This window comes from Salmo trutta, chromosome 34 (genome assembly GCF_901001165.1).
Source record: "Salmo trutta chromosome 34, fSalTru1.1, whole genome shotgun sequence".
NCBI lineage: Eukaryota > Metazoa > Chordata > Actinopteri > Salmoniformes > Salmonidae > Salmo > Salmo trutta.
In genome coordinates, this window is record NC_042990.1 from 15,286,302 (window position 1) to 15,313,792 (window position 27,491).

A 27,491-nucleotide genomic window follows, 5' to 3' on the forward strand; every position below is an offset into this window, starting at 1 on the left:
CATTAGCGGGTAATATACTCAGAAGCAGTGGATGGTATGCACGCCTCCTGAGTCGGGCTAAAAGTCCACTCTGAATACCTCTTATCTGCCAGCGGTGTCTTGGAGCAGCCTCTGGGATAAGTGGGATTCCCTTGGGGGGTACAAACAAAGGATCCAATTCAGGAAAGTCATATTTCTAGGCAAAATGCTGGTGAGTTACCACTGCTCTAATAATCAAAAGTTATTTCTGGCTGTATGTAACAATGCAAAGAAAAACAGGCAACGATGACTATCGGCGCCATCTTGTAAACCAAGTTCAACACTTTCTTCAATTCATTTCAAAACAGCACATGGATTCATCATGGATTGGGCAAAGGTCTCTGATCGCGCTGGTGAACTGCAACTGACGTGCAGGAGCTTCCTGCAGGAATGTCTAGTCTTGCTGAAGTCTTCTCTGTTGCTGATTAGCATTTAGAGGTTTTTGCAGTAAATCGAGGTGAATATATATTTTTTAGGGGGTAGATCAGCTTTAATATTGAATATAGATTGTGGCTTCCATCAATGTAATTGTCTGCATCATTTACAATCCCCCATATATATTTGTTTTGTAAATATATGTACCGCGCATTCGGAAAAGTATTCAGACCCCTAGAGCTCCAGAAATCCTCTGTGGAGATGGGAGAACCTTCCAGAAGGACAACCATCTCTGCAGCACCCCACCAATCAGGCCTTTATGATAGGGTGGCCAGATGGAAGCCACTCCTCAGTACAAGGCAGTGGTGGAAAAAGTACCCAATTGTCATATTTGAGTAAAAGTATATAGAAAATTCCTCAAGTAAAAGTCACCCAGTAAAATACTTCAGTAAAAGTCTAAAAGTATTTGGTTTTAAATATACTTAAGTATCAAAAGTAAATGTAATTGCTAAAATATACTTAAATGTAAAAGTAGGAATCATTTAAAATTCCTTATATTAAGCAAACGAGACACAATTTTCAGTTTTTTTTTTAATGTATGGATAGCCAGGGGTACACTCCAACAATTTACAAACAAAGCATTTGTGTTGAGTCAGTCTGCCAGATGAGAGGCATTAGGGATGACCAGGAATGTTCTTTTGATAAGTGTGTGAATTGGACCATTTTCTGTCCTGCTAAGCATTTAAAATGTAACTTTTGGGTGTCAGGAAAAATGTATGGAGTAAAAAGTACATAACTTTTACTTCACTACATTCCTAAAAAAATAAATAGTAAAGTACAGATACCCCAAAAAACTACTTAAGAGATGGCTGAGTTTTGATAAATTAGAAAATCAGATGTGTCTATTTAAATGCTATCAACTTGAAACTGTTTATTCATCAAATACATTACAATAATGAACCATGTTCAGTTTTGCATTGATATCTTAATTGTTAAGTTAGATTTTTTTTAACTAACGCTAATGCTTAAAAGAAATCATAAAATCTTCTCATGGACTAAAATTCAGATTCACTCCAAATCTGGTCCCTGGACTAGTCACAATAGTCCCTAAAGAGAAAATAACATTGATGCATTCAAAGATGGCCACACTATACCAGGAGATGCATATTAGCACATACGTTAAAATATTCTCACGAACCATAGGACCAAATTGGTGCGTCTTAACTTAGTTTGAGAAAAGCTAAGGGATTGGTCAAAAGATGGCTGAGTTGTTGACAAAAGTCTGACTTTACATGTCCATTTAAACCGCTGTATATCCACTACACAGTGGCCTACCAATTTGAAACTTGCCATAACCATTATGAACATCCCTAACATGAACCACACTGCATATGGTATTGATATCTCAAAAAACAAAACTATTAACAAGTCATTCTTTGCATATGTAATGCTAATAATCAAAATCTGCAATCATCTTCATGACTCATATGTCAGATTCACACTAAGACCAGCTGTATGTTAAACGAGATAATCAAAACTCAAACATTAGAAACAAACATACTAATGTAAAAACTTCAGAAAAGATCAAAGTTGTATTTTAGATGCATTTTATTCCATATACAGTATTTATTTGGTGCAATGGTAAAACAAATACATCTCCAAGTAAAAGAAACACACACCACTCCAAACAAAGTTGAAAAAAATCATTTACGTAATTTTGAAATTACTTGTATTACTCATGTAATAGGTATATTCAGGACTGCTGACTTGAATGGAAATAAAATTGACAAAAGCTTTGCCTTCATAACTTTTTGTTGAGCATTCATACACAAAATTCATTTGTAAGCATTTGCCTTATGCTTGGGCAGAAAGTTGAAATTCTTGGGTACAGGTCCAAGCAGCATTTCACTGTGGAGAAGGGGAAACAGACCATTATTAAAAACCCTTCTTCATGAAACTATTCAGCATGTGTGTAATTGGAACAGATATTCAGCCTGTATAAATACATTAGTATAGAGGTAGTCTATACTAATTGAAACCAACTGAGAAATGCTAAAATGGGACTATTTTTAAAGTGCATTAACACACTCTCATCTTATTGGCTGGTTAAGCTAAAAGCCACCATATAAAGCCCTCAATAATATGGATTGAGATATTGCTCTTGCAACCTCCTACTATGCTATTTTTAATTGGAAGCTTCAACTACTGAGAATGATTCAAGAGGTCAGTGCGAATGAAAACCAGCATACACTGGCGGCCATAACAACCTAGGTTAGGATAAGCAACAGTGATCTTCACCTGATCTTGATCCAGTCCCCTACGTGTTGACTTGCCATAAGAGACTCCAGGTAGTCCCTGCCCATGTAGTAGGGTGGTCGCTCGTTGATCTTCTGGGGCACTCGTTCCAGCAGCCCAACTGGTATGTACCTACAAAGGAGAGAGGGTAAGATTGGCATGTCCACATTAAATGTGTTAAGGTGTTGATGTTTACAGTTATAAATTAATAAAGAATATTTTGAATTGGTTGAATTCTAGGTTTGTGAAAGACGGTAAATACAGAGAAAAATGATTTGGCAGTCCTGAAGGTTCTCGTTTGTTTGTCTTCACCTACAATGCACTAAAACAACTATTGTGTATGTTTCTAAGCATTATTACAGTGTGAATACCACCTGATACTTCGTGCCTATACAAGTACCCACCTGCACATGAAGGACAGCCATTCCAGCAAGAAGTTCCTGGTCTTCTCCAGGCCTTGGGTGTCCGAGCCCCAGTGCTCCAGGCCGTAGTGGGTGAAGTCCCTAAGGACATCCAGCCGCTCGCTGGACGAGATGTCCCAGTCCCGCCTCTCCTTGATCTCTGTGAAAACCCAGGGCTTGATGAGCGCACCCCTGCCCGAGAGAAAAAGTATTACAACTAGAGCTGGAGTCGATTAAGGCAGGGGTTCTCAAACCTCCTCGGAGACCCCCAGCTGTTTCATGTATTTTAACTATTCACTGCTAGCACACCTGATTCAAATGGTCAACTAATTATGAAGCCCTTGACTAGGTGAATCAGGTGAGTTAGTTCAGGGCTACAACAACATTGTGAAACGTCATGGGGGTCCCTGAGGAGAGGTTTGAGAACCACTGAGATAAGGGACTGAATTGAAGGTGCTTCCCATCTCAAATCAACCCATAGCCCTTCATCAAGCCTTTCTATGTACTTCTGTAGATCTGAAAGGATTGGATAAAAAGTAAGCTATATGGTATCCACTCATCCTCTCAGAAGGCTACTACTCTGATCAGTCAAATTGTGTGAAATCAAAAGCATGTCTATTCTTTTCCATTAAGATACCAACCTTGCCAGCATAACCCCCGAAACGTCAGTCTCTCTAGCCTTCATGGCGTCATAATAAGACAAAATGTCTCCATTACCTGCATATAAGAGAGATGAGGTTTAAAAGGTGCACACACAAACACACAGAAAGAAAAACATGCACGCACGAACACACTAACTTTGTGTGATTGAGACGCCACGCGACCCGTACTCCATCACCGAGCATACTACTTGCCAATGTTCAATCATTAAATAATAAACTTGGTGAACTTAAGATCGAGGATCTCCTTCCAAATGGACATCAGATTCTGCAACATACTCTGTTATACTGAGACTTTGCTTTCCTCCGACATACAAACTGATTATATACAACCAGTGGATTTTACAGTTCATTGAGCGGATAGGAAGCAGGTTCTCTCTGGCAAGAACAAAGGCGGAGGGCTCTGCTTTATGACCAATAACAAGTGGTCCCACGGGGGAAATGTACAGGAACTTTCGAGCTTCTGCTCTCCCGACTTGTAATACATGCTGCCCTTTTTAGCTTCTGAGAGAGTTCTCAGGGATTATAGCCATGGATGTGTCCATCCCGCCCCAAGCAGACACCAAAAATGCTCTCAAAGATCTTCATTGGACCCTGAAAAAGCTGGAGACCGCATAACTGGAAGCAGCATTTGTCGCAGCGGATATGAACTAAATCAAATCAAAGTTTGTCAAATGCGTGTAGACCTTACAGTGAAATTATTACTTACAGGCCTTAACCAACACTGCGATTTTTAAGTAAAAAAATTGGTATTGGGTGAACAATAGATGAGTAAAGAAATAAATAAAACATTAAAAAGACAGTGAAAAGGAACAGTAGCGAGGCTATATACAGGCACCGGTTAGTCAGGCTAATTTAGGTAGTATGTACATGTAGGTATGGTTAAAGTGAATATGCATATATGATAAACAGAGTAGCAGTAGCGTAAAGGAGGGGATTGGCGGGTGATGGGTGGCGGGACACAATGCAGATAGTCCAGGTAGCCAATGTGTGCGGGCACCAGTTAGTCAGGCTAATTGAGGTAGTATGTACATGAATGTATAGTTAAGGTGACTACACACATCTGGTAAACAGAGAGCAGCAGCGTAAAAGAGGGGTTGGTTGGGGGGGACAATGCAAATTGTCCAGCTAGCCATTTGATTACTTGTTCAAGAGTTTTATAGCTTTGGGGTAAAAACTGTTGAGAAGCCTTTTTGGTCCTAGACTTGGGGCTCCGGTACCGCTTGTCATGCAGTAGTAGAGAGAACATTATATGACTGGGGTGGCTGGGTCTTTGACAATTTTTAGGGCCTTCCTCTGACACCGTCTGGTGTAAAGGTCCTAGATGGCAGGCAGCTTAGCCCCAGTGATGTACTGGGCCGTATGCACTACCCTCTGCAGTGCCTTGCAGTTGGAAGCCGAGCAGTTGCCGTACCAGGCAGTGATGCAACCAGTCAGGATGCTCTCGATGTTGCAGCTGTAGAACCTTTTGAGGATCTGAGGACCCATGCCAAATCTTTTTAGTTTCCTGAAGGGGAATAGGCTTTGTCGTGCCCTCTTCACAACGGTCTTGGTGTGTTTGTACCATTCTAGCTTGTTGGTGATGTGGACGCCAAGGAACTTGAAGCTCTCAACCTACTCCACTACAGCCCCGTCGAGAATGGGGGCGGGCTCGGTCCTCCTTTTCCTGTAGTCCACAAACTTCTCCTTTGTCTTGATTATGTTGAGGGATAGGTTGTTATTCTGGCACCACTCGGCCAGGTCTCTGACCTCCCTATAGGCTGTCTCGTCGTTGATCAGGCCTCCCACTGTTGTGTCGCCTGCAAACTTAATGGTGTTGGAGTCGTGCCTGGCCACACAGTCGTGGGTGAACAGGGAGTACAGGAGAGGACTGAGCACGCACCCCTGTGGGGCCCCAGTGTTGAGGATCAGCGTGGCAGATGTGTTGCTACCTACCCTCACCACCTGGGGTCGGCCTGTCAGGAAGTCCAGGATCCATTTGCAGAGGGAGGTGTTTAGTCCCAGGATCCTTAGCTTAGTGATGAGCTTTGAGGGCACTATGGTGTTGAACGCTGAGCTGTAGTCAATGAATAGCATTCTCACGTAGGTGTTCCTTTTGTCCAGGTGGGAAAGGGAAGTGTGGAGTGCAAGAGAGATTTCATCATCTGTGGATCTGATTGGGCGGTATGCAAACTGGAGTGGGTCTAGGGTTTCTGGGATAATGGTGTCATGTGAGCCATTACCATTCTTTCAAAGCACTTCATGGCTACGGACGTGAGTGCTACGGGTCTGTAGTCATTTAGGCAGGTTGCCTTAGTGTTTTAGGGCACAGGGACTATGGTGGTCTGCTTGAAACATGTTGGTATTACAGACTCAATCAGGGACATGTTAAAAATGTCATTGAAGACACCTGCCAGCTGGTCAGCACATGCCCGGAGCACACGTCCTGGTAATCTGTCTGGCCCTGCAGCCTTGTGAATGGTGACCTGTTTAAAGGTCTTACTCACGTCGGCTACGGAGAGCGTGATCACACAGTCATCTGGAACAGCTGATGCTCTCATGCATGTTTCAGTGTTGCTTGCCTCGAAGCGATTTAGCTCGTCTGGTAGGCTCGTGTCACTGAGCAGCTCGCGGCTGTGCTTCCCTTTGTAGTCTGTAATAGTTTGCAAGCCCTGCCACATAAAACGAGCATCAGAGCCGGTGTAGTACAATTCAACCTTAGCCTTGTATTGGCGCTTTGCCTGTTTGATGGTTCGACAGAGGGCATAGCAGGATTTCTTATAAGCTTATGGGTTAGAGTTCCGCACTTTGAAAGCGGCAGCTCTAACCCTATAGCTCAGTGTGAATGTTTCCTGTAATCCATGGCTTCTGGTTGGGGCATGTCTGTACAGTCACTGTGGGGACAACGTCCTCGATCCAGTGACTGATGGGGTGTACTCCTCAATGCCATCGGAAGAATCCCGGAACATGTTCCAGTCTGTGCTAGCAAAACAGTCCTGTAGTTTAGCATCTGCTTTATCTGACCACTTTTTTATAGACCGAGTCACTGGTGCTTCCTGGTTTAATGTTTGCTTGTAAGCAGGAGGATAGAATTGTGGTCAGATTTACCAAATGGAGGGCGAAGGAGCGCTTTGTATGCATCTGTATGTGGAGTACAGGTGATCTAGAATTTTTTCCCCTCTGGTTGCGCAATTAACATGTTGACAGAAATGAGGTAAAACTGATTTAAGTTTCCCTGCATTACAATCCCCAGGCACTAGGAGCGCCACCTCTGGGTGAGCCGGTTTCCTGTTTGCTTATTATGTTTGCTTACAACTGACTTACTGCAGTCTTAGTGCCAGCATCCGTCAGTGGTGGTAAATTAACAGCCACGAAAAGTATGGATGAAAACTCTCTTGGCAAATAGTGTGGTCTACAGTTTATCACAAGATGCTCTACTTCAGGCGAGCAAAATATAGAGACTTCCTTCGATTTCGTGCACCAGCTGTTGTTTACAAATATGCACAGACCGCCTTCGCCCCCTAGCTGAATATCCATTTCATCATTCTGCTACGATTCCGTGAAACATAAGATGTTACAGTTTCTGATGTTCCGTTGGTAGGATATTCGTGATCGTACCTCATTTAATTTATTGTCCAATGATTGCATGTTGGCAAGTAATATTGACTGTAACGGCAGCTTTCCCACTCGCCTTCTGCGGATCCTTACGAGGCACCCCGCTCTGTGTCCTCTGTACCTGCGTCTCTTTCTCTTGTCAATTGCGGGGATGTCAGCCTTGTTGGGTGTTCGAAGTACATCCTGCTTGTTGAAGAAAAAAAATCTTTGTCTAATCCGAGGTGAGTGATCCTGATATCCAAAAGCTCTTTTTTGCCGTAAGATACGGTGACAGAAACATTATGTACAAAATAAGTTACAAACAACGCGAAAAAAGACATAATAGCACAATTGGTTAGGCGCCCGTAAAATTGCTGCCATTTCTTCCTGCGCCATTTTACATTTTTAAAGTAATTTGAAGTCTGCGCTCCTGAATCATCAACACATTGACGGCCTAACTCACGCAAATTCCACACTTGACCACTGCTACACCGCTTTTCGACACGGGTATTAGGCTCTATTCCATCCTCAAATCTGACCACGACTCCATTTTGCTCCTCACCGCCTACATACAAAGACTCAAGAGGGACGTTCCAGTGGTCAGGTCTGTACAACACTGGTCCGACCAATCAGAATCCATGCTCCAAGACCGTTTTGATCACGTGAACCGAAGTATGTTCCAGATTGCCTCTGGGGATAAAATGAATGAATATACCGACTAAAATGTGATGTGATACCAACGGTGTCTTTCAAAACTTACCCGAATTAAAAACTGTGGATTGATGGCAACCGTGTCAGGAAACTGAAGAATGGTAATTTATCGTGTTACAGTTGTTAAAATGTATATATCATATAAGGGATAATCAACGAGGGGCTATGTATTCTCTGGAAAATAATAGAGGTCGACCGATTAATCGGAATGGCCGATTAATTAGGGCCGATTTCAAGTTTTCATAACAATCGGTAATCTGTATTTTTGGCCACCGATTTGCCGATTTTTTTTTTGTTTTTATAAATATTTTTTAACTAGGTAAGTCAGTTACGAACACATTCTTATTTTAAATGACGGCCTAGGAACGGTGGGTTAACTGCCTTGTTCAGGGGCAGAACGACAGATTTTTACCTTGTCAGCTTGGGGATTCAATCTTGCAACCTTACGGTTAACTAGTCCAACGCTCTAACCACCTGCTTTACATTGCACTCCATGAGGAGCCTGCCTGTTACGCGAATGCAGTAAGAAGCCAAGGTAAGTTGCTAGCTAGCATTAAACTTATTTTATAAAAATCAATCAATCATAATCACTAGTTAACTACACATGGTTGATGATATTACTAGTTTATCTAGCCTGTCCTGCGTTGAATATAATCGATGCGGTGCGCATTCGAAAAAGGACTGTCGTTGCTCCAACGTGTACCTAACCATAAACATCAATGTCTTAAAATCAATACACAAGTATATATTTTTAAACCTGCATATTTAGTTAATATTGCCTGCTAACATGAATTTCTTTTAACTAGGGAAAATGTGTCACCTCTGCAACAGAGTCGGGGTATATGCAGCAGTTTGGGCCGCCTGGCTCATTGCGAACTGTGTGAATACTATTTCTTCTTAACGAAGACAGCCAACTTTGCCAAACGGGGGATGATTTAACAAAAGCGCATTTGCGAAAAAAAGCACAATTGTTGCACGACTGTACCTAACCATAAACATCAATGCCTTTCTTAAAATCAATACACAGAAGTATATATTTTTAAACCTGCATATTTAGCTAAAAGAAAATCCAGGTTAGCAGGCAATAATAACCAGGTGAAATTGTGTCAGTTCTCTTGCGTTCATTGCATGCAGAGTCAGGGTATTTGGGCCGCCTGGCTCGTTGCGAACTAATTTGCCAGAATTTTACGTAATTATGACATAACATTGAAGGTTGTGCAATGTAACAGGAATATTTAGACTTAGGGATGCCACCCGTTAGATAAAATAGGTAACAGTTCCGTATTTCACTGAAAAAATAAACGTTTTGTTTGAGATTATAGTTTAGTGCGTTTTGCCAGCAGCCCTTCGCAATTCTTCAAGCATTGTGCTGTTTATGACTTCAAGCCTATCAACTCCCAAGATTAGGCTGGTGTAACCGATGTGAAATGGCTAGCTAGTTAGCGGGTGCGCGCTAATAGCGTTTCAAACGTCACTTGCTCTGAGACTTGGAGTAGTTGTTCCCCTTGCTCTGCATGGGTAACGCTGCTTCGAGGGTGGCTGTTGTCGATGTGTTCCTGGTTTGAGCCCAGGTAGGAGCGAGGAGAGGGACAGAAGCTTTAATGTTACACTGGCAATACTAAAGTGCCTATAAGAACATCCAATAGTCAAAGGTATATGAAATACAAATCGTATAGAGAGAAATAGTCCTATAATTCCTACAACCTAAAACTTCTTACCTGGGAATATTGAAGACTCAAGGAACCACCAGCTTTCATATGTTCTCATGTTCTGAGCAAGGAACTTAAACGTTAGCTTTTTTACATGGCACATATAGCACTTTTACTTTCTTCTCCAACACTTTGTTTTTGCATTATTTAAACCAAATTGAACATGTTTCATTATTTATTTGAGGCTAAATTGATAGTATTTATGTGTTATATTAAGTTAAAATAAGTGTTCATTCAGTATTGTTGTAATTGTCATTATTACAAATAAATAAGAAATCGGCATCGGCTTTTTTTGGGTCCTCCAATAATCGGTATCGGCGGCGAAAAATCATAATCGGTCGACCTCTAGAAAATAATGACGTGGAAGGTGTATGCTAGCGGAGTGGAAATAACTTTCCACGGAGTTGCATTATTTTCAAGAGAACGCATAGAGCCTCAAGTTGATTATCCCTTTATACCATGGCTATAATGTAACACATTTACAGCTAGAATTGGGTTAATTTGCAAGTAGAAATGTGTTCAACATCCAATGAAGTAGCTAGCAAGGTTACTAGTGTTGGATTCTGGGTAAACTTTGAACATTGATTTTCTAGAGACGTGATAGATCAGAAGTATGGTATCTGAGGGATGATAATGGTTTTTACATCAGAAGTTAATGGTTATCTGTAGGAGTTAGATGGCTTTGGAATGTGTAGGGGAGACGGGTGGAGATCTTAGAAACTAACAATGTCACTGAGGGAGAGAGGGTGATGTATAACGTTTACATTATGTCAGGATATGTTATATTTAGCCATCAGGGATCCTCTGGGAGGAGAAGAGACACAGTCTGGTATCAATAACCACGACAGCCTTGAGTTGGGGAGGAGTGAGTACTTTGGAGTAGAAGTCAGGTTAGATGAAGTGAAGAGGAACAGATTAAGGTTCAGACTAGCAACAGAGGTGCATTGGCTGTTCAGTGTGTGGGAGGAGACTCAGCCTAGGAGAAAGGGTTAAATATCAGTGCTTGTGTGAAATGTGATGTCTGAATACAGCTGTGTCGACCCTTTGGGAAGAATTAAACTTGGTTAAGCTTCTCTAGTGTCCGCGAGTTATTTACTCTGAAAAATAAGAACCTATCACTAGATAACAGAAGTTGCCTTAGTAACCAAACAAACAGCCATTACGAAATCGTATTAAACAAAGCCAATGTTTTTAATTAGACTTCTTTCAAAAGCAGCTCAAACATGAAGAACTATAAGCCACTGAATTCTACCTTGCAAAAACACTGCTTTATATAGAAATAATGCATGCTCTAGAATGACCTTCAAGCCAATCAGAAATGAGTATTCAACAATGCCAGTTTTTATTGTTTCATTCACTTCCCTTTGACCTGCACTGTTAAATTTCCCTGTACCTTGCTACATCTCCAACCCTGTGCATGTGACTAATAAACTCTCTAAATCAAACTTACCAAAGAGTGGGATGGGGCTGGCGAGTTGGGAGCAGGTATTGATGTAGTCCCAGTCAGCTGACTTGGTATAGCGCTGTTCTCTGGACCTGCCATGCAACTGCATAGAGAAGAGACTTGAAATTACTCTTATGCTACACATCCCTGCCTGTGACGAAACCAACACAGAACAGTTTACTTAGGCTAGATCGACATTACATTCTGACAGACGTACCGTGATCATGGACACCCCCCACTTCTTCATCTCTGGGATGAGTTTATGTGCGATGTTAGCCTTCTCCTGAACGCCGGTACGAATCTTGACAGTCAAAGGAACATCCAGAACCTGAGGAAAGAACAACAAAGTCTCTTTACATACCAGACCTGAGTTCAAGTAATATTTGTTTTCTTTCAAATGCTTTGGGGGTTTTATTGAGCCTGCATGTAGTGCAACATATCCAACACCATAGCTGAGCAAATAAGGAATTCTACTCTATACATATTACATACATACATACATACATACATACATACATACATACATACATACATACATACATACATACATACATACATACATACATACATACATACATACATACATAAGCATCACTTACAGAGTTCATTCCTCGGATGATTTGCTCAAACTTGTTGGTGCGCGTCATCAGCCCACATCCTCCGCCCTAAAGAACGGGAAAGGAAGACCATACTGATCATCTGTTTTAGATGGCCGGTTTCCCAGACACATTAAGACAAATCCTGGACTAAAAAGTAAGCTCAATGGAGAATGTCCAGAAGATTACACCTTCTTGTATACAAGGTCAATAGGACACCCCGAGTTGATGTCCACAAAGTCCACATCGATTTTGTTGTTGAGTAGCTCTGCACATCTGGTCATTGTGTCAGGAAAGCATCCCTCCACCTAAAATTGTAAATTAGCAGACTTTTAGTAAGGACTTAAAGCTAGAATCCTTAGTTGCTATATATATATTTTTTTCTTCTTCTTATAAATGAATGATAAACCATTGATTTTTAAATAATATAAATTGTAAAGGCCTCATGAGTTTAGTTCAACTGTCGTACCCCATCAGAACCCAAAATATAAGCTTGTTTTACTCCGTTTATAAACCATGTAAATTTAAACAAACACTGTATAGCCCCAAATCATGGTTAAAACTATGATATTATTTTATAATAATGTTGACATCATGGATGCTTACATCCATAGCTCTGTCTATGAATTTAGGCCAATCCCTCAGCATTTTTACCAAAACATAGGTGGGGTGATGCTTTGTTATCGCTTCAATTAAGGATTCTAGCTTTAAAATTGAACAGTTTCAAAGATCTTTACTTTGGGCTCAAATGCCATGGAGGTTAAATCTGAAATGATGGACTAAGATAATCCCCATCTTTCCCATTAATTCAGGATTGAGGCAAATGGCTAGATCTACACAAATGAGGGACATAGGACTAACCTCAAAATGTCTGACAAATTTAGGAGTGATCTGCTACCACTTATATCACTTTTAAAACCGGCATGGGGTGGAACAAGCTCAAGCACACTGCCCAGAACAGAGTACAATGAAGTGGAGTTATCCCTGGGGAGCAATGGGCATAAGTATGTATTCAGATGTAAAAAAATCTAGCACTTTCAGCCTGTTCTAACCTGCACGCCGAAAAGGTCCTCGCTTTCATGTCTCTTGAGGAGCGCCCATTCGGACGACTGGCCCTGCAGCAGGTTGGTACACATGGCCATCTCTCCACACGTAATGTCGGCGCCGAATCGTTTGCATATACGACGGAAAGGCAGGTTTCCACACTGAGACAAATGGATTAATTTTATTAGATCCTTCTAAAATACATAATGCAGAAAACAATAAACACATTTAAAATCATAGATTATATCTAACAAAGTCACTTATTTTCATTGTGGTCCTCTTTGGTGTATGAAATATCAAGCCATTAGTGTGTGCACATTGAGTCGATTTCCCAGACCCAAAACGAGCTTATTCCTGGACTAAGAAACCCTATTAAAAGAGATTCAGTTGAGCATGGGTTTCAGTCCAGGAGTAGGATTAATCAGTCTGAGAAAGTGGCCAATTCTGTTCCAAGGACCGACTTACCGTTGTTAAGGGAGCAAGATACAGCTTGTCTTTGAAGTCCACCTTCAAAGACATATAAAAAAATAAAAACAATTATTTATATTCATAACGTTACTATTTGGTTTATACAACTACTTAATATTAAAAATGGACTGTTAATATTTAAATGAGCCTAATATACAAAGTGCCACTCAGATGCCCGACATGCAAGACAAAATACCTAGCACTATGTTTAAGTCAAGCAGCTCAAACATACCTGCTTCTTTTCACATTGTCGTAATTTTATAACATCAGCATCAGTCAACGGCCCAATGGTTTTCACTCGAGCCAGGTTCTCCTGGCTAACCTGCAATTTTCCAAAAGGTAAACAACTTGAGGAAAAACTTCTAGCCACCATACAGTAAATCCCAAAATAGCACAGATTTATTATATTTTCCAGCCAGGCAGTTTTCTCCTTGCCACTGTCAACTCTAATCTTCAAAAAGTAATGAAGGTCCAGGTTGCTGTTTAGCGCTTTGTGACACATGTAGTAGTAGTTGTAGTGTAATAGTGTTGCTACTGTACCTCAGTTCCCTGGTTGTCTGATGTTTGTGGATTCTCCCCTTCAGAACACTGAGAGTGGACCACCGCTGAACAGTTATCAACTAAGGGATATAATTATTGTGATAGTTCAATGTTTTATCATCAACACCTGATTAGCGTGAAAATAAGATTAGAAATATTTAATAGCTGAATTAATCCATGTAATTTATTCTAACACCATCTCTGCACCTGACAAGTCTTTACAAACTGTAAAGCCACTTGAAATTGAGTTTGGCATTGAGAGTTGTACACATATATATATTATATATATATATATACATACATATATACACACACACACACACACACACACACACACACACACACACACACACACACACACACACACACACACACATACATATATATATATATATATATATATACATATATATATACATACATACACACACACACACACACACACACACACACACACACACACACATATATATATATATAAATAAATATAAATAAATAATGGCCAATTCTGCAACTAAAAACAGTGAAATTCCTGTGAATATCAGTCGGTGATACCGCAAAAACACCAGAGATGTATTCACTAGGAACCAAACGAGGAGGGACCTACCTGAATTTGCTAATATAAACTCTTGTTTCGTTGCAAAACATTTTGCTACGGTGTATGACTAATGAATAACCCAGGCGACATATAGCTTCCACAAAATGGCAGACCCGCCGAGCCTTACCGTTCTCTGCTGTTGCAGCCTTTTTCCAGCCCTCTCCTGCTTTGTGTCCACCTTTGAAAATGGTCTTCATGTAGGCGTCAGATGCTGTAAAGGGGACCACCTTCTTGCGGAGGCGCCACTGCAGGTCCTTGTCCAGGCTATTCCTCACTGGCGTTCTCCCAACCATGGCTTTCGCACGCTCCTCGTTCGCCAGGTTCTTTAGGTCAGCACTGATGTGGGCCCGGGCGAATCGACAGCTCAAGCCGTAGTGGCACTTCCCGAAGGTGTCATAGAGGTAGCAGTGCTCTCCAACGTCAGCGGGCTTTAAGGCCATGTACTCAGCAACATCATGGATGAACTTGCATTTGTCGCCATAGACACATTTGGTCTCACGCTCCTGGGGGAGTTCAATGAGAAAATAGACAAAAACAATTTGGTGTTGATAAACAATTAGTTCTACAGGAAACTCAATTGAGCATGCTCCTGATAGGTAAAGGAAAAACACGCTATTGAAATGACTTGGGGGGGATTTCGAACATGGCAAGTCCCAGGTTGCATGAAAAGTAGTTGGCCCGCTAAAGTGACAGTCCTACCTGAATTATGGAAGGACACAGTCGTCTGTTGTCGTAACTCGTGGGTTTCATGTGTGGCCTAGACTTGTTCTGTCCTCGCATTCGCTTGCTGTCCTGTTTCCCCATCCTCTCCTGCTCAGCCGGGTCCACTTTACATTTTTTCTCTTGAGGCTCTTCCAGAGAGTCCTCTGCTGTCTCTTTTGGTCCTGCATCGTCACTGGCCTTGTCATCGTTAGGACCCTTCCCTCCAGAGTCCAGTATCTCGTGGAACTTTTCTTTGGTTGTGAGAAACCTGAAAACAGAGAATGCTGATCACATTGATATATAATTGATACAATTCAACAAGTAGGCCTAATACGTTTAAATTAGGGCTGTCCCCGACAACAACAAAAATATTGGTCGGCTGAGAATCATCTGTACTTTGTCGAAATTTTTATTTTTCCATATATAGACACACCATGTGTTTTAATCAAATCAACTATACTGAACAAAAATATAAAGGCAATATGAAGGTGTTAGTCCAATTTTTCATGAGCTGTGTTGTATTCTAGCTTGAAATATATACTTATGTTACCATACTAGAACTACTTTACATGTATAATGTTATTGTTAAATCTCATGAATCCTACTGAGAGGGCCAAAGGGTAAAAAAAGTCTGGTTTCAGTCACTGATAAGGTTGGATAGCCGTGGATTAGGGAGGAGTGAGGAATGTGGGCCGAGGTCAGGTCAGATGAAGTGACAAGAAACTGTTCTATTACGCACACACCACCTAAGTCCCTGCCAAGCAATTGAGATGTATTGGCTGTCTGGATGTCAAATCATGTTTGACACATTGACTAAATAAACTAAAGTAAAATATTAAATAAAAAGTAACAATAAAGAGGCTATATACAGGGGGTACCGGTACCGAGTTAATGTGCGGGGGTATAGGTTAATCAAGGTAATTTGTAGATGTACAGTACCAGTCAAAAGTTTGGACACACCTACTCATTACAGGGTTTTTCCTTTATTTTTACTATTTTCTACATTGTAGAATAATAGTGAAGACATCAAAACTATGAAATAACACATATGGAATCATGTAGCAACCAAAAGTGTTACACAAAACAAAATATTTTATATTTGAGATTCATCAAAGCAGCCACCCTTTGCCTTGACAGCTTTGCACACTCTTGGAATTCTCACAACAAGCTTCATGAGGTAGTCACCTGGAATGCATTTCAATTAACAGGTTCATTTGTGGAATTTCTTTCCTTCTTAATGCGTTTGAGCCTATCAGTTGTGTTGTGACAAGGTAGGGGTGGTATAAAGAAGATTACTTATGAGCCGTTTTACCAAATAGAGCGAAGAGAAACGACAGTCCATGAAAGACATGAAGGTCAGTCAATCCTGAACATTTCAAGAACATTGAAAGTTTCTTCAAGTGCCGTCGCAAACACCATCAAGCGCAATGATGAAACTGGCTCTCATGAGGATCGCCACAGGAAAGGAAGACCCAAAGTTACCTCTGCTACTTAGAATTAACAGCCTCAGAAATTGCTGCCCAAATAAATGCTTCACAGTTCAAGTAACAGACATCTCAACATCAACTGTTCAGAAGAGACTGCGTTAAAATAAGGCCTTCATGCTCGAATTGCTGCAAAGAAACCACTAAAAGGACACCAATAAGAAGAATGGACTTGATTGGGCCAAGAAACACGAGCAATTAGACCGGTGGAAATCTGTCCTTTGGTCTGATGAGTCCAAATATGAGATTTTTGGTTCCAACCGCCGTGTCTTTGTGAGATGCAGAGTAGGTGAATGGACGATGTCCGCATGTGTGGTTCCCACCGTGAAGCATGGAGGTGGTGGTGTGATGGAGCTTTGCTGGTGACACTGTCAGTGGTTTATTTATAATTCAACTCACACTTAACCAACATGGCTACCACATTCTGCAGCGATATGCCATCCCATCTGGTTTGCGCTTAGTGGGACTATCATTTGTTTTTTAACAGGACAATGACCCAACACACCTCCAAGATGTGTAAGGGCTATTTGACCAAGAAGAAGAGAAATGGAGTGCTGCATCAGATGACCTGGCCTCCACAATCCCCCGACCTCAACCCAATTGAGTTGGTTCTGGATGAGTTGGACCGCAGAGTGAAGGAAAAGCAGCCAACAATATGCTCAGCATATGTGGGACCTCCTTCAAGACTGTTGGAAATGCATTCCAGGTGAAGCTGGTTGAGAGAATGCCAAGAGTGTGCAAAGCAGTCATCAAGGCTAAGGGTGGCTACTTTGAAGAATTTCAATATATTTTGATTTGTTTAACACTTGTGGATATTACATGACTACATACGTTTTATTTCATAGTTTGTCTTCACTATAATTCTACAATGTAGAAAATAGTAATAAAGAAAAATCCTTGAATGAATAGGCGTGTCCAAACTTTTGACTGGTACTGTAGGTAGGGGTAAAGTGAGTAGCAGCCGTGTAAAAAACAAAGGGGGTGGGTCAATGTAAATATTCCACGTGGCATTTTCTTATTTGTTCAGCAGTCTTATAGCTTTGGGGGTAGAAGCTGTTAAGGAGCCTTTTGGATCTAGACTTGGGGCTCCGGTAACGCTTGCCGTGAGTTAGCAGAAAGAACAGTCTATGACTTGGGAGTCTTTAACAATGTTTTGGGCCTTCCTCTGACCGCCTAGTATATAGGTCCTGGATTGCAGGAAGCTTGGCTCCAATGATGTACTGGGCCGTACGCACTACCCTCTGTAGCGCCTTACGGTCGGATGCCGAGCAGTTGCCATACCAGGTGATGATGCAACCGGTCAGGATGCTCTCGATGGTGCAGCAGAACAATTTGAGGATCTGGGGGTTCATGCCAAATCTTTTCAGTCTCCAGAGGGAAAACGTGAAAACGTGTTGTCATGCCCTCTTCACGACTGTCTAGGTATGTTTGGACCATGATAGTTTGTTGGTGATGTGGACATCAAGGAATTTGAAACACTCGACCCACTCCACTACAGCCCTGTCGATGTGAATGGAGGCATGTTCTGCACCCCTTTTCCTGTAGTCCACCATCAGCTCCTTTGTCTTGCTCACGTTGAGGGTGAGGTTGTCCTTAGCACTAGACTCCCAGGTCTCTGACCTCCTCCCTATAGGCTGTCTCATCGTTGTCGGTGATCAGGCCTACCACTGTTGTGTCGTCAGCAAACTTAATGATGGTTAGAGTCGTGCTTGGGTGAACGGGTAAAACAGGAGGGGACTAAGCACGCACCTGAGGGGCCCCCGTGTTGAGGATCAGCGTGGCAGATGCCATTGGATGAATCCCATAACATAATCCAGTCTGCGCTAGCAAAACAGTCCTGTAGTGTAGCATCTGCGTCATCTGACCACAGGCACTTCCTCATTTAGTGTTTGCTTGTAAGCAGGAATCAGGAGGATAGAATTATGGTCAGATTTGCCAAATGGAGGGTGAGCTTTGTATGCATCTGTGTGTGGAGTAAAGGTGGTCTAGAGTTTTATTTCCCTCTGGATGCATGTGAATTGCTGGTAGAAATGAGGTAAAACGCATTAACCTCTCTAGGGGTGTGGGACGCTACCGTCCCACCTGGCCAACATCCAGTGAAATTGTAGAGCGCCAAATTAAAAAACAGAAACACAAGTGTTATACATCGGTTTAAAGATTAACTTCTTGTTAATCCAACCACGGTGTCAGATTTCAAAAAGGCTTTACTGCGAAAGCATACCATGTGATTATCTGAGAACAGCGCCCAGCAGACAAATCATTACAAACAGTTACCAGCCAAGTAGAGGAGGTCCACAAGTCAGAAATAGCGATAAAATTAATCACTTACCTTTGATGATTTTCATATGATTGCACTCACAAGACTCCCATTTACTCAATAAATGTTTGTTTTGTTCGATAAAGTCCAATTTTAGTCCTAAGTCAATGGAATCTGTATAGGCAGACAATGGAAAACTACAAACATAAAAATCACACTACCTGGATGGATTTATCTCAGGTTTTCGCCTGCCATATCAGTTCTGTTATACTCAGACATGATTTTAACAGTTTTGGAAACTTTAGAGTGTGTTCTATTCAACTCCACCAATTATATGCATATCCTAACTTCTGGGCCTGGGTAACAGGCAGTTTACTTTGGGTACGCTTTTCATCCGGATGTCAATACTACCCCCTACCCTAGAGAAGTTAAAGTTCACGGCCATTAGGAGCGCCACTTCTTGATGATCATTTTATTGTTTGATTTTGGCCATATACAGCTCGTTGAGTGCGGTCTTAGTGCCAGCATAGGTTTGTGGTGGTAAATAGACAGCTACGAAATATATAGATGAAAACTCACTTGGTAGATAGTGTGGTCTACAGCTTATCATGAGGTACTCTACATCCGGCGAGCAATAACTAATATTAGACATTGCGCACCAGCTGTTATTGACAAATAGACACACACCACCACCCCTCGTCTTACCAGTCATAGCTGTTCTGTCGATGCACGGAAAACCCAGCCAACTGTACATTATCTGTGCCGTCGTTCAGCCACGACTCAGTGAAACATAAGATATTACAGCTTTTAATGTCCCATTTGTAGGATAGTCTCGAATGCGGATCATCCAGTTTATTCTCCAGTAATTGCACGTTGCCAATAGAACTGATGGTAGAGGTGTGTTACCCACTCGCCAACTAAATCTCACAAGGCACCCCAACCTCTGCCCCCTTTATTTCCATCTTTTCTTCACGCGAATGACGGGGATTTGGGCCTGGTCTCAGAGAAGCAGTATATCCTTCACGTCAGACTCATTAAAGAGAAAATCTTCATCGAGTTTGAGGTGAGTAATCACTGTTCTGATATCCAGAAGCACTTTTCAGTCATAAGAGATGGTAGCAGCAACACCATGTACAAAATAAGTTACAAACAACGTGAAAAAACACAAAATAGCACATTTGGTTAGGAGCCTGTAAAACGGCAGCCATCCCTTCTGGCGCCATTCCTTTATTACGCAGGAGACTCCGTCTAATAGGAGGGTATAAATACTTGTGCTGGTAGAAACATGTCTTTGTCTTCTCAGCTCTTTGACCCAGTGGGTGAATAAACTTGGTTTGAGCTCTGACTAGTTGTCCGTTAGGTTCTGACAAACAGAGTGAAAAACTAACAGCTGAAATAAAAGGCCCCAGACATTTTCAATACGCACAAAAAGCTTCTCTCAAATGTTGTGCACAAATTGTTGTTTCTATCACTGTCAGTGGCCATTTCTCCTTTGTCAAGATAATCCATCCAGCTGACAAGGGTGGCATATCAAGACACTGATTAAACCGCATAATCATTACACAGGTGCACCTTGTGCTGGGGACATTTAGAAGGCCACTAAAATGTGGTGTGTTGTCACACGACAATGCCACAGATGTCTCAAGTTTTGAGGGAGTGTGCAATTGGCATGCTGACTGCAGGAATGTCCACCAGAACTGTTGCCAGATAATTTAATGTTAATTTCTCTACCAAAAGCCACCTCCAGCGTTGTTTTAGAGATTTTGGTAGTACATCCTACTGGCCTCACAACCGCAGACCACATTTAACCACGCCAGCCCAGGACCTCCACATCTGTCTTCATCACCTGCGGCATCGTCTGAGGATGGGGAGTTGCTCAGTTGTAGTTCTGTCTATAATAAAGTCCTTTTGGGGAAAAACAAATTCTGATTGGCTGGGCCTGGCTCCCAGTGGGTGGACCTGGCTCCCAAGTGGGTGGGCATATGCCCTCCCATGGCTGCGCCACCGGCCCAGTAATGCAAAATCCATAGATTAGGGCCTAATGAATGTACTTCAATTGACTGATTTCATTCTATGAACCAACTGTTACTCAGTAAAATCTTCGAAATTGTTGCATGTTACGTTAATATTTTTGTTCAGTATATATGCAGAGCTTGTATGATGCTTTAAGCACACATTTGATTGTGCCAGGCCAAGCTCAGACTTGCTGCTCTGTGTTAAAAATGACAGCGAGTGACTGTGACTAGCACCCGTTGTCTCTCTCCTCCCTGCTGCAGCGACCACCACAGAGCATCAGTGTTTATCGCGGTGTCCGTGTTGCTGAAGTAGCAACATAATTACAGCCATTTCTTAATGAAAAGTTATTACCAAAATCCCTCATTTATTTATGAAAAGCATTCTATTCCTTCAACCCTTGCTCTCTTTACGTGACACATGTATGCATCGCATGGATGTGGTAAATCGAGCCTGACTTTAGCATATCATAATCACATGAATAAATTGGTTATAACATACATTTTTTACATAGTTATTACAATGATTACACTATCACTCGTATTTCATATGTCACAATGATTCATCGATACGTATGCTATGATGCTGGTAAAGTTGTCCCGCGCACCTACAGTGCTGGTCATAAAAAAAAGCTAGCTAAATCATGGATGCAAATAACATTCTTCCCCAAAAACATAGCAAAATGACAATCTGTATCAGTAGCTATAGCTAGCTAACTATATAGCTAGGTGTCATCATCTAAAATAACCCTAATTTATAAGACAATTCTTATTTGATTAATGGTGGTCGGACCCATCTATGTGAAGCTAGCCACAATAAGGATTAACCACAAGTGGACTTTGCGGTTATCCTTCAAAATAAAAGTATGACGTAATTCTACTATTTGTGTTCCTTTGCATCACTGTCAATTTTTATTTTGAAGGCAAACCGCAAATTCCACTAATGTGCCTAATCCTTATTGTGGCTAGCTTCACAATACATAACCCGGTCCGGTCGAGCGTCACTAGCCAGATGAACCTAGCTGGCTGCTTTTCACTTTAGCTTTGGGCAACCGGGTTAAGTAGCTGGCTAGCTATTTATTTTAATGAACTGAAGTTCAATTTCAGTAGGCGAACAACAAGTGGCAACCTAGCTAATACTTACTGACAAGGATTCCTAAATTATTGCTAAGAATAATTTAAATGACTGCAGTTTCTACTGGTCATTGTTTTCAGGCTGGTTGTATTGGTGCTAGCTAGGTACCAAGCTAACGCTAGCTACCCCAGAAGTTGAGGTCAAACAAATGCTTTATTACCAACGTGGTATTGTAAACACATCGTTCGTGGCCGTTGTTGCTTGTTTTGTACAGATTTGACAGTGCAACAGTATTTCTTTTGACACGCAAAGACCCAAACGGCGTTCCATAGTATGTATGTCGTGAAGCTAATATCAGTGACGCTATTACTGTGTAACTCCGGTAGGGCAACATCTGAAAAATAGTGCACTTGGTAGTGTGTACCGGTGCTCGACCAGTCGGCGAAAGCCAACATCACCCACGACCGAGAACAGTTGATTGTCAAGGGCAATGAATTCCATTATCTTGGCTTTAATGGATTTTTCCTTTTGAATTGTCTCGCTGAAATGTTCTTACTCTTACAAATGACTGCTCGACTTGTTAACAGCTCGATCCACACAGCAGACATTGTGGGCTAGGTTAGGAATGCAGTGCTGCACATGTAGCGCAACATTTTATGTGGCGTCATTATGTCATGTACCTACGTTATATAGGTATCCAAGTCTGTTTTGACATCAGTTTTGCACATCGGCCGATACGGATGTTGGCATTTTTAACTAATATCCAACGATTCCTACATGTTCACAGATATATCATGCATCCCTAAAACAAACACTCAAACAGGCAACACAAGCAGGACCCATCTTATTTCTGTAGCTAAATATATATGGATGATTTATAAAGTCAGGCACAATTAACAGTTAGGCTGTTCATTATAGATCTAATTAAGTTGGGGTTTCCTCTCTCCTCACTTTTCTTAGACAATTAAGGCAAGGGCTGTTTCCTCGTCTCTTAACTCCACTGCTGCCTCCGCCGCATTATTCTCAACACAAATATGCTGGGTGACTTTGCTATTACGCACATAGCAACATGTTCTAGGAAAAGGCACCAATTCAACCACGCACTGATGTTTCAGAACCCCGGACTGCAACTGCTATCAAACGTGGGAGAAAGCACATTTGTTATAAAATAATATTTGTATTAGTGTTGCACCATTGTTCTTTTGTAATATAACCATATACAATTTCAGTAGCACGTCTTTAAGAGGTTTTCCCCAACTGTCCTGGGGTCCATGTTCAGTTTTTTTCCCCAAGCACTACACAGCTGATTCAAATGATCAAAGCTTGATGATGAGTTGGTTATTTGAGTCAGCTGTGTAGTACGCAAAAACATGCACCCAGGGGGGGCCTCAGGTCAGAGTTTGGGAAAACCTGTATTAGAGTGATCCCCACAGCCACCACAATGGATTAGTCCACTCAGACTGCTCGACCAACAGCCTATTGACCAGTCTTCTTTTTCATTGTATAGTTTCTCTCATTGAGGCCTGTTCCATCAGTACTCATGTCAGACTGGTGATGGTCTGGGGCGGCGAATTGTATTCACAGAGGGCCATTGTGTGAGCAGACTTTTGTTCCAGCCAAGTAGCAACAGGAAGCACACTTACTGGGTTTTAATGGCAGCTCTGCCTTTATCAGTCCCATTCATCCCATGTCCATGGCTTTCTGTGGGTATATTTGGGGTTGTATCGGTCTCCATAACTCCCTCTGAAATAAACATCGCAACATTAGTTGGTTAGTTAGCTAGAATTGTTAACTAACGTGGCAGACAGTTGCTTGCTTGAACACGTAACGTTAGTAGACACTGGGCTCGGGTCTTGGCTGGCTTGAACAAGGGTGGCAGCTTTACTTAATGCATTATGGCTACTGTAGCTAGCTAGAAATCCATGTCAGCAACAATATACCACTGCAATGTTGCAGTAGCACATTCGGGAAAGCAACACTCATAGCTATTATGATTAAATGATACACTTAGAGATAAACCCATGGAAACTTCATGACAAGTTAAATTAAGCAAGCAAAGCTACCTAGCTAAACTTGGCGAGCTGCATTTTATGACAAATGCATGACAGCTAGCCTTGCACTCAAGCTAGCTAGCAAATCAAGTTAAGCTGCCCGTAACGTTAGCTAACCATGTCGCTCCCGAATTATTATGCGTTGATTAAGTGGAAGAAAGTCATTATGCAAAAGTAAAATATCACTAAAACTATGGTAATATGCTGAGGTGACAATGCCAGTCAATTAAAAACTCAAGAGTACCTGATAATCCAAAACAAACTAGCTACCACAGCATGACAATCGACCTGCGCAACACCTTATCCGGTCCGTGTGACGCATTTATCTAAATATTTGGATCCCAGCAAATAAAAAAATCCGTTAGAGGTTCAGTTGTATTGAATCTTGTATATTTATTCATTGATACTATAATGTAAAAAAAAATCGAATAAAATAGTACTGAGCAACCCATTCAGTACTTTGAGGTCTGTTAAATTTTGGATTCATTATTAAAACCATCAATCACTTAGATTATGTAATTTCATGTAAAGATACCTTGCAAAGCAACTGCTCTCCTCTCAATTTCGCCTGCTTCTATTTCTTTTATGTAGCAGGCTTGGCCTGATATATCTCTAGGAAACTGTGCATTGAGCTCACAGAAAGAAAATAGGGGGAAAAATGTATGTAGTTCAATAATTGAACCAACATTGGTCAATTAGTTGTTTAAAAACCAAAAGAAGCGCTAATGAAAACAGGTTTTGATTAAAATCGTGTCTAGATTTTTTTGTATTTTAGACAAAAGAGGACTGCTGAGGAAGGTTTGGGCTCAAAATAGTTACATGCCTTTACATCAATGGTCTGCCACCTGACTACCCATCCCCACGCCACTAGTGTTTCGGCCCAATAGGTGAGAGGGCTGAATAATCAAAGCATGGTGAAGTGCCTTCCTGTTCAGAGGGGGCAGTGTAGCAATCCTCGCAATATGAGCCAAGTCAAAATTACCACCAAGTGGATTAGCACTATTGGTGCGATGCGTAGGGTGTTTGCTTATCACACCAACAACCTGGGTTCATTTTCTTACCTTGCCACAATATTGTAGCAAATTCAGGGGTGTTGGGTTAAGGTTGTTACAATAACAAACATCTGATGTGTGCTGGCATGATGTTACTGAGATGAACATAAATGAAATTACTTTGGTGTGTACTGTAGGTGCTTCTGTACTCTTGGCACAGCTTTAAGCCTTGTGATATTATGTATTTAGAGGCCTTTGCCCTGGAGCAGAAATATTCTCCGCTAGTAATAGTGGCCTACATTTAGCATGAACCACTTCAGTCACACAAGGGAGATAAAACTTTCTGGGGAACAGGCCTGGGCACCAACTTTGAAAAGGGTCTTCTTTTGCTCTTTCAGGAGATAAATGGTAGGTTGTTATGCCTTCAGCCTGAATGATGTCTGTAGGCTCTTGTTTCTCTGGCCTACGGTTCAATTAGCCTTGTTTATTCAAGTAAATAACTGTTAAATAGAGAGGGACGTTAGATAAAATACGGTATGTTGCTTATTCATTACTTCAAACATGCTCTCTTATTGCAGGGGACAGAAGATGGTTTTGAGTAACCAGTTTTGATGAATGCCTTATGTAGAAATGATATCATGTTATTGCCCGTGCAAAGTCAAGCCAGTATGTGATTCATGACAGGTTCATACATTCTTTGTACGTCTCACTTTCATTGTCAAACTGCCCAAAGGCAAACTTACTAAAACACATGTACCACAGCAATAACTACCCCTTTTTTTAAGTATTATGTTTTGATGTCATAACAACATGCTCATGCTCATGTTGAAGTTTGCATGTCCTTGTGAAGTGAAAACATTCATTCAAGAGTTGATAGAGTACATTTTATTCACAGCTTATCAAATACACCAATCTTATGGGAATTTGTTTAAAGCTACAGATGACCATACTTAACTATGGGGAAAGTCTTCTATCTGGAATTCAATACAACCAGGCAATGCTTATTAAGTGGCTTTACAAACTGCGCACAAACATCTTATTCTGAAAACTGTAAGCGTCTAGGCTCTGTGAGCCTATTTAGAAGTCTAACTTGGTCAAAAGAACTTTCAATTTTGCAATTTCCAGGGAGTGGCAATTGAATGCAGGCTTCACAACAACAACAAAAATATATTTCTAAAACATTTCTAGCCTGTTTTATCTATGGGTAACAGGGTTGACGTGTTGTGCAAGACCCACTCAGTTTTCCACCACAAAACACCAGAAAAGGGACAAAAAGAGTAGAACCAGGTCACCTTCTTTTAAACTATGATTTAACTATTAAAAATCAAAATCAAATCAAATTTTATTTCTCACAAACGCTGAATACAACAGGTCTAGACCTTACAGTGAAATGATTACTTACAAGCTCTTAACCAACAATGCAGTTTTAAGAAAAAAGAGATAAGAATAAATTAAAGAGCAACAGTAAATAACAATAGCGGGGATATATACAGGGTTTACCGGCACAGAGTCAATGTGCAGGGCGCACTGGTGTCGAGGTAATTGAGGTAATTATGTACATGTAGGTAGAGTTATTAAAGTGACCATGCATAGATAATAACAGAGAGTAGCAGCAGCATAGAAGAGGGTGGGGTGCAATGCAAACAGTCTCAGTAGCCATCAGATTAGCCGTTCAGGAGTCTTATGGCTTGGGGTAGAAGCTGTTTTAGAAGCCTCTTGGGCTAGACTGGGCGCTCCGGTACCGGTGGCCGTGCAGTAGCAGGGAGAACAGTCTATGGCTAGGGTGGCTGGAGTCTTTGACACTGCCTGGTGTAGAGGTCCTAGATGGCAGGAAGCTTGGCCCCAGGGATGTACTGGGCCGTACGCACTACCCTCTGTAGTGCCTTGCGGTCGGAGTCCATACCAGGCAGTGATGCAACCAATCAGGATGCTCTCGATGGTGCAGCTTTAAAACCTTTTGAGGATCTGAGGACCCATGCCAAATCTTTTCAGTCTTCTCAGGGGGAACAGGTTTTGTTGTGCCCTCTTCATGACTGTCTTGGTGTGCTTGGACCATGTTAGTTTGTTGGTGATGTGGACACCAAGGAACTTGAAGCTCTCAACCTGCTCCACTACAACCTGTTCTCTTTTTCCTGTAGTCCACAATCATCTCCTTTGTCTTGATCATGTTGAGGGAGAGGTTGTTGTCCTTGCACCACACGGTCAGGTCTCTGAACTCCTCCCTATAGGCTGTCTCATCGTTGTTGGTGATCAGGCCTACCACTGTTGTGTCATCAGCGAACTTCATGATATTGTTGGAGTCATGCCTGGCTGTGCAGTCTTGAGTGAACAGGGAGTACAAGAGGGGACTGAGCACACACCCCTGAGGGGCCCCAGTGTTGAGGATCAGCGGGGCGGATGTGTTATTACCTTCCCTCACCACCTGGGGGCGGCCCATCAGGAAGTCCAGGATCCAGTTGCAGAGGGAGGTGTTTAGTCCCAGGGTCC

General features: G+C 41.6%; 1 protein-coding gene across 1 annotated transcript; it reads right to left on the reverse strand.

Annotated features, from left to right (window-relative positions):
* Nucleotides 1–1,983: 1,983 nt before the first annotated feature.
* dus3l (dihydrouridine synthase 3-like (S. cerevisiae)) lies at nt 1,984–24,351 on the reverse strand. Its single transcript, XM_029731973.1, has 16 exons — nt 24,257–24,351; nt 23,605–23,704; nt 15,131–15,401; nt 14,559–14,934; nt 13,834–13,913; nt 13,526–13,615; nt 13,291–13,332; nt 12,834–12,986; nt 11,973–12,089; nt 11,785–11,850; nt 11,403–11,513; nt 11,192–11,288; nt 3,731–3,806; nt 3,093–3,281; nt 2,692–2,820; nt 1,984–2,301 (listed from the first exon to the last, which is right to left on the reverse strand). The coding sequence occupies exons 2-16, from the start codon at nt 23,694–23,696 to the stop codon at nt 2,229–2,231; spliced, it is 1,962 nt and encodes a 653-aa protein (XP_029587833.1). The 5' UTR covers nt 23,697–23,704; nt 24,257–24,351; the 3' UTR covers nt 1,984–2,228.
* Between the last annotated feature and the right edge of the window lie 3,140 nt (nt 24,352–27,491).

Bases quoted from the DNA above. Each gene is read 5' to 3' on its own strand.
- dus3l (XM_029731973.1), bottom strand. From the start codon at position 23,696: ATGGAGACCGATACAACCCCAAATATACCCACAGAAAGCCATGGACAT. The intron at 13,914-14,558 runs GTAAGGCTCGGC...TATATCCCTTAG, and splicing joins GGCTGCAACAGCAGAGAACG to TTGATAACTGTTCAGCGGTG. The intron at 2,302-2,691 runs GTGAAGATCACT...CCTTCTCCACAG, and splicing joins GGGGACTGGATCAAGATCAG to TGAAATGCTGCTTGGACCTG.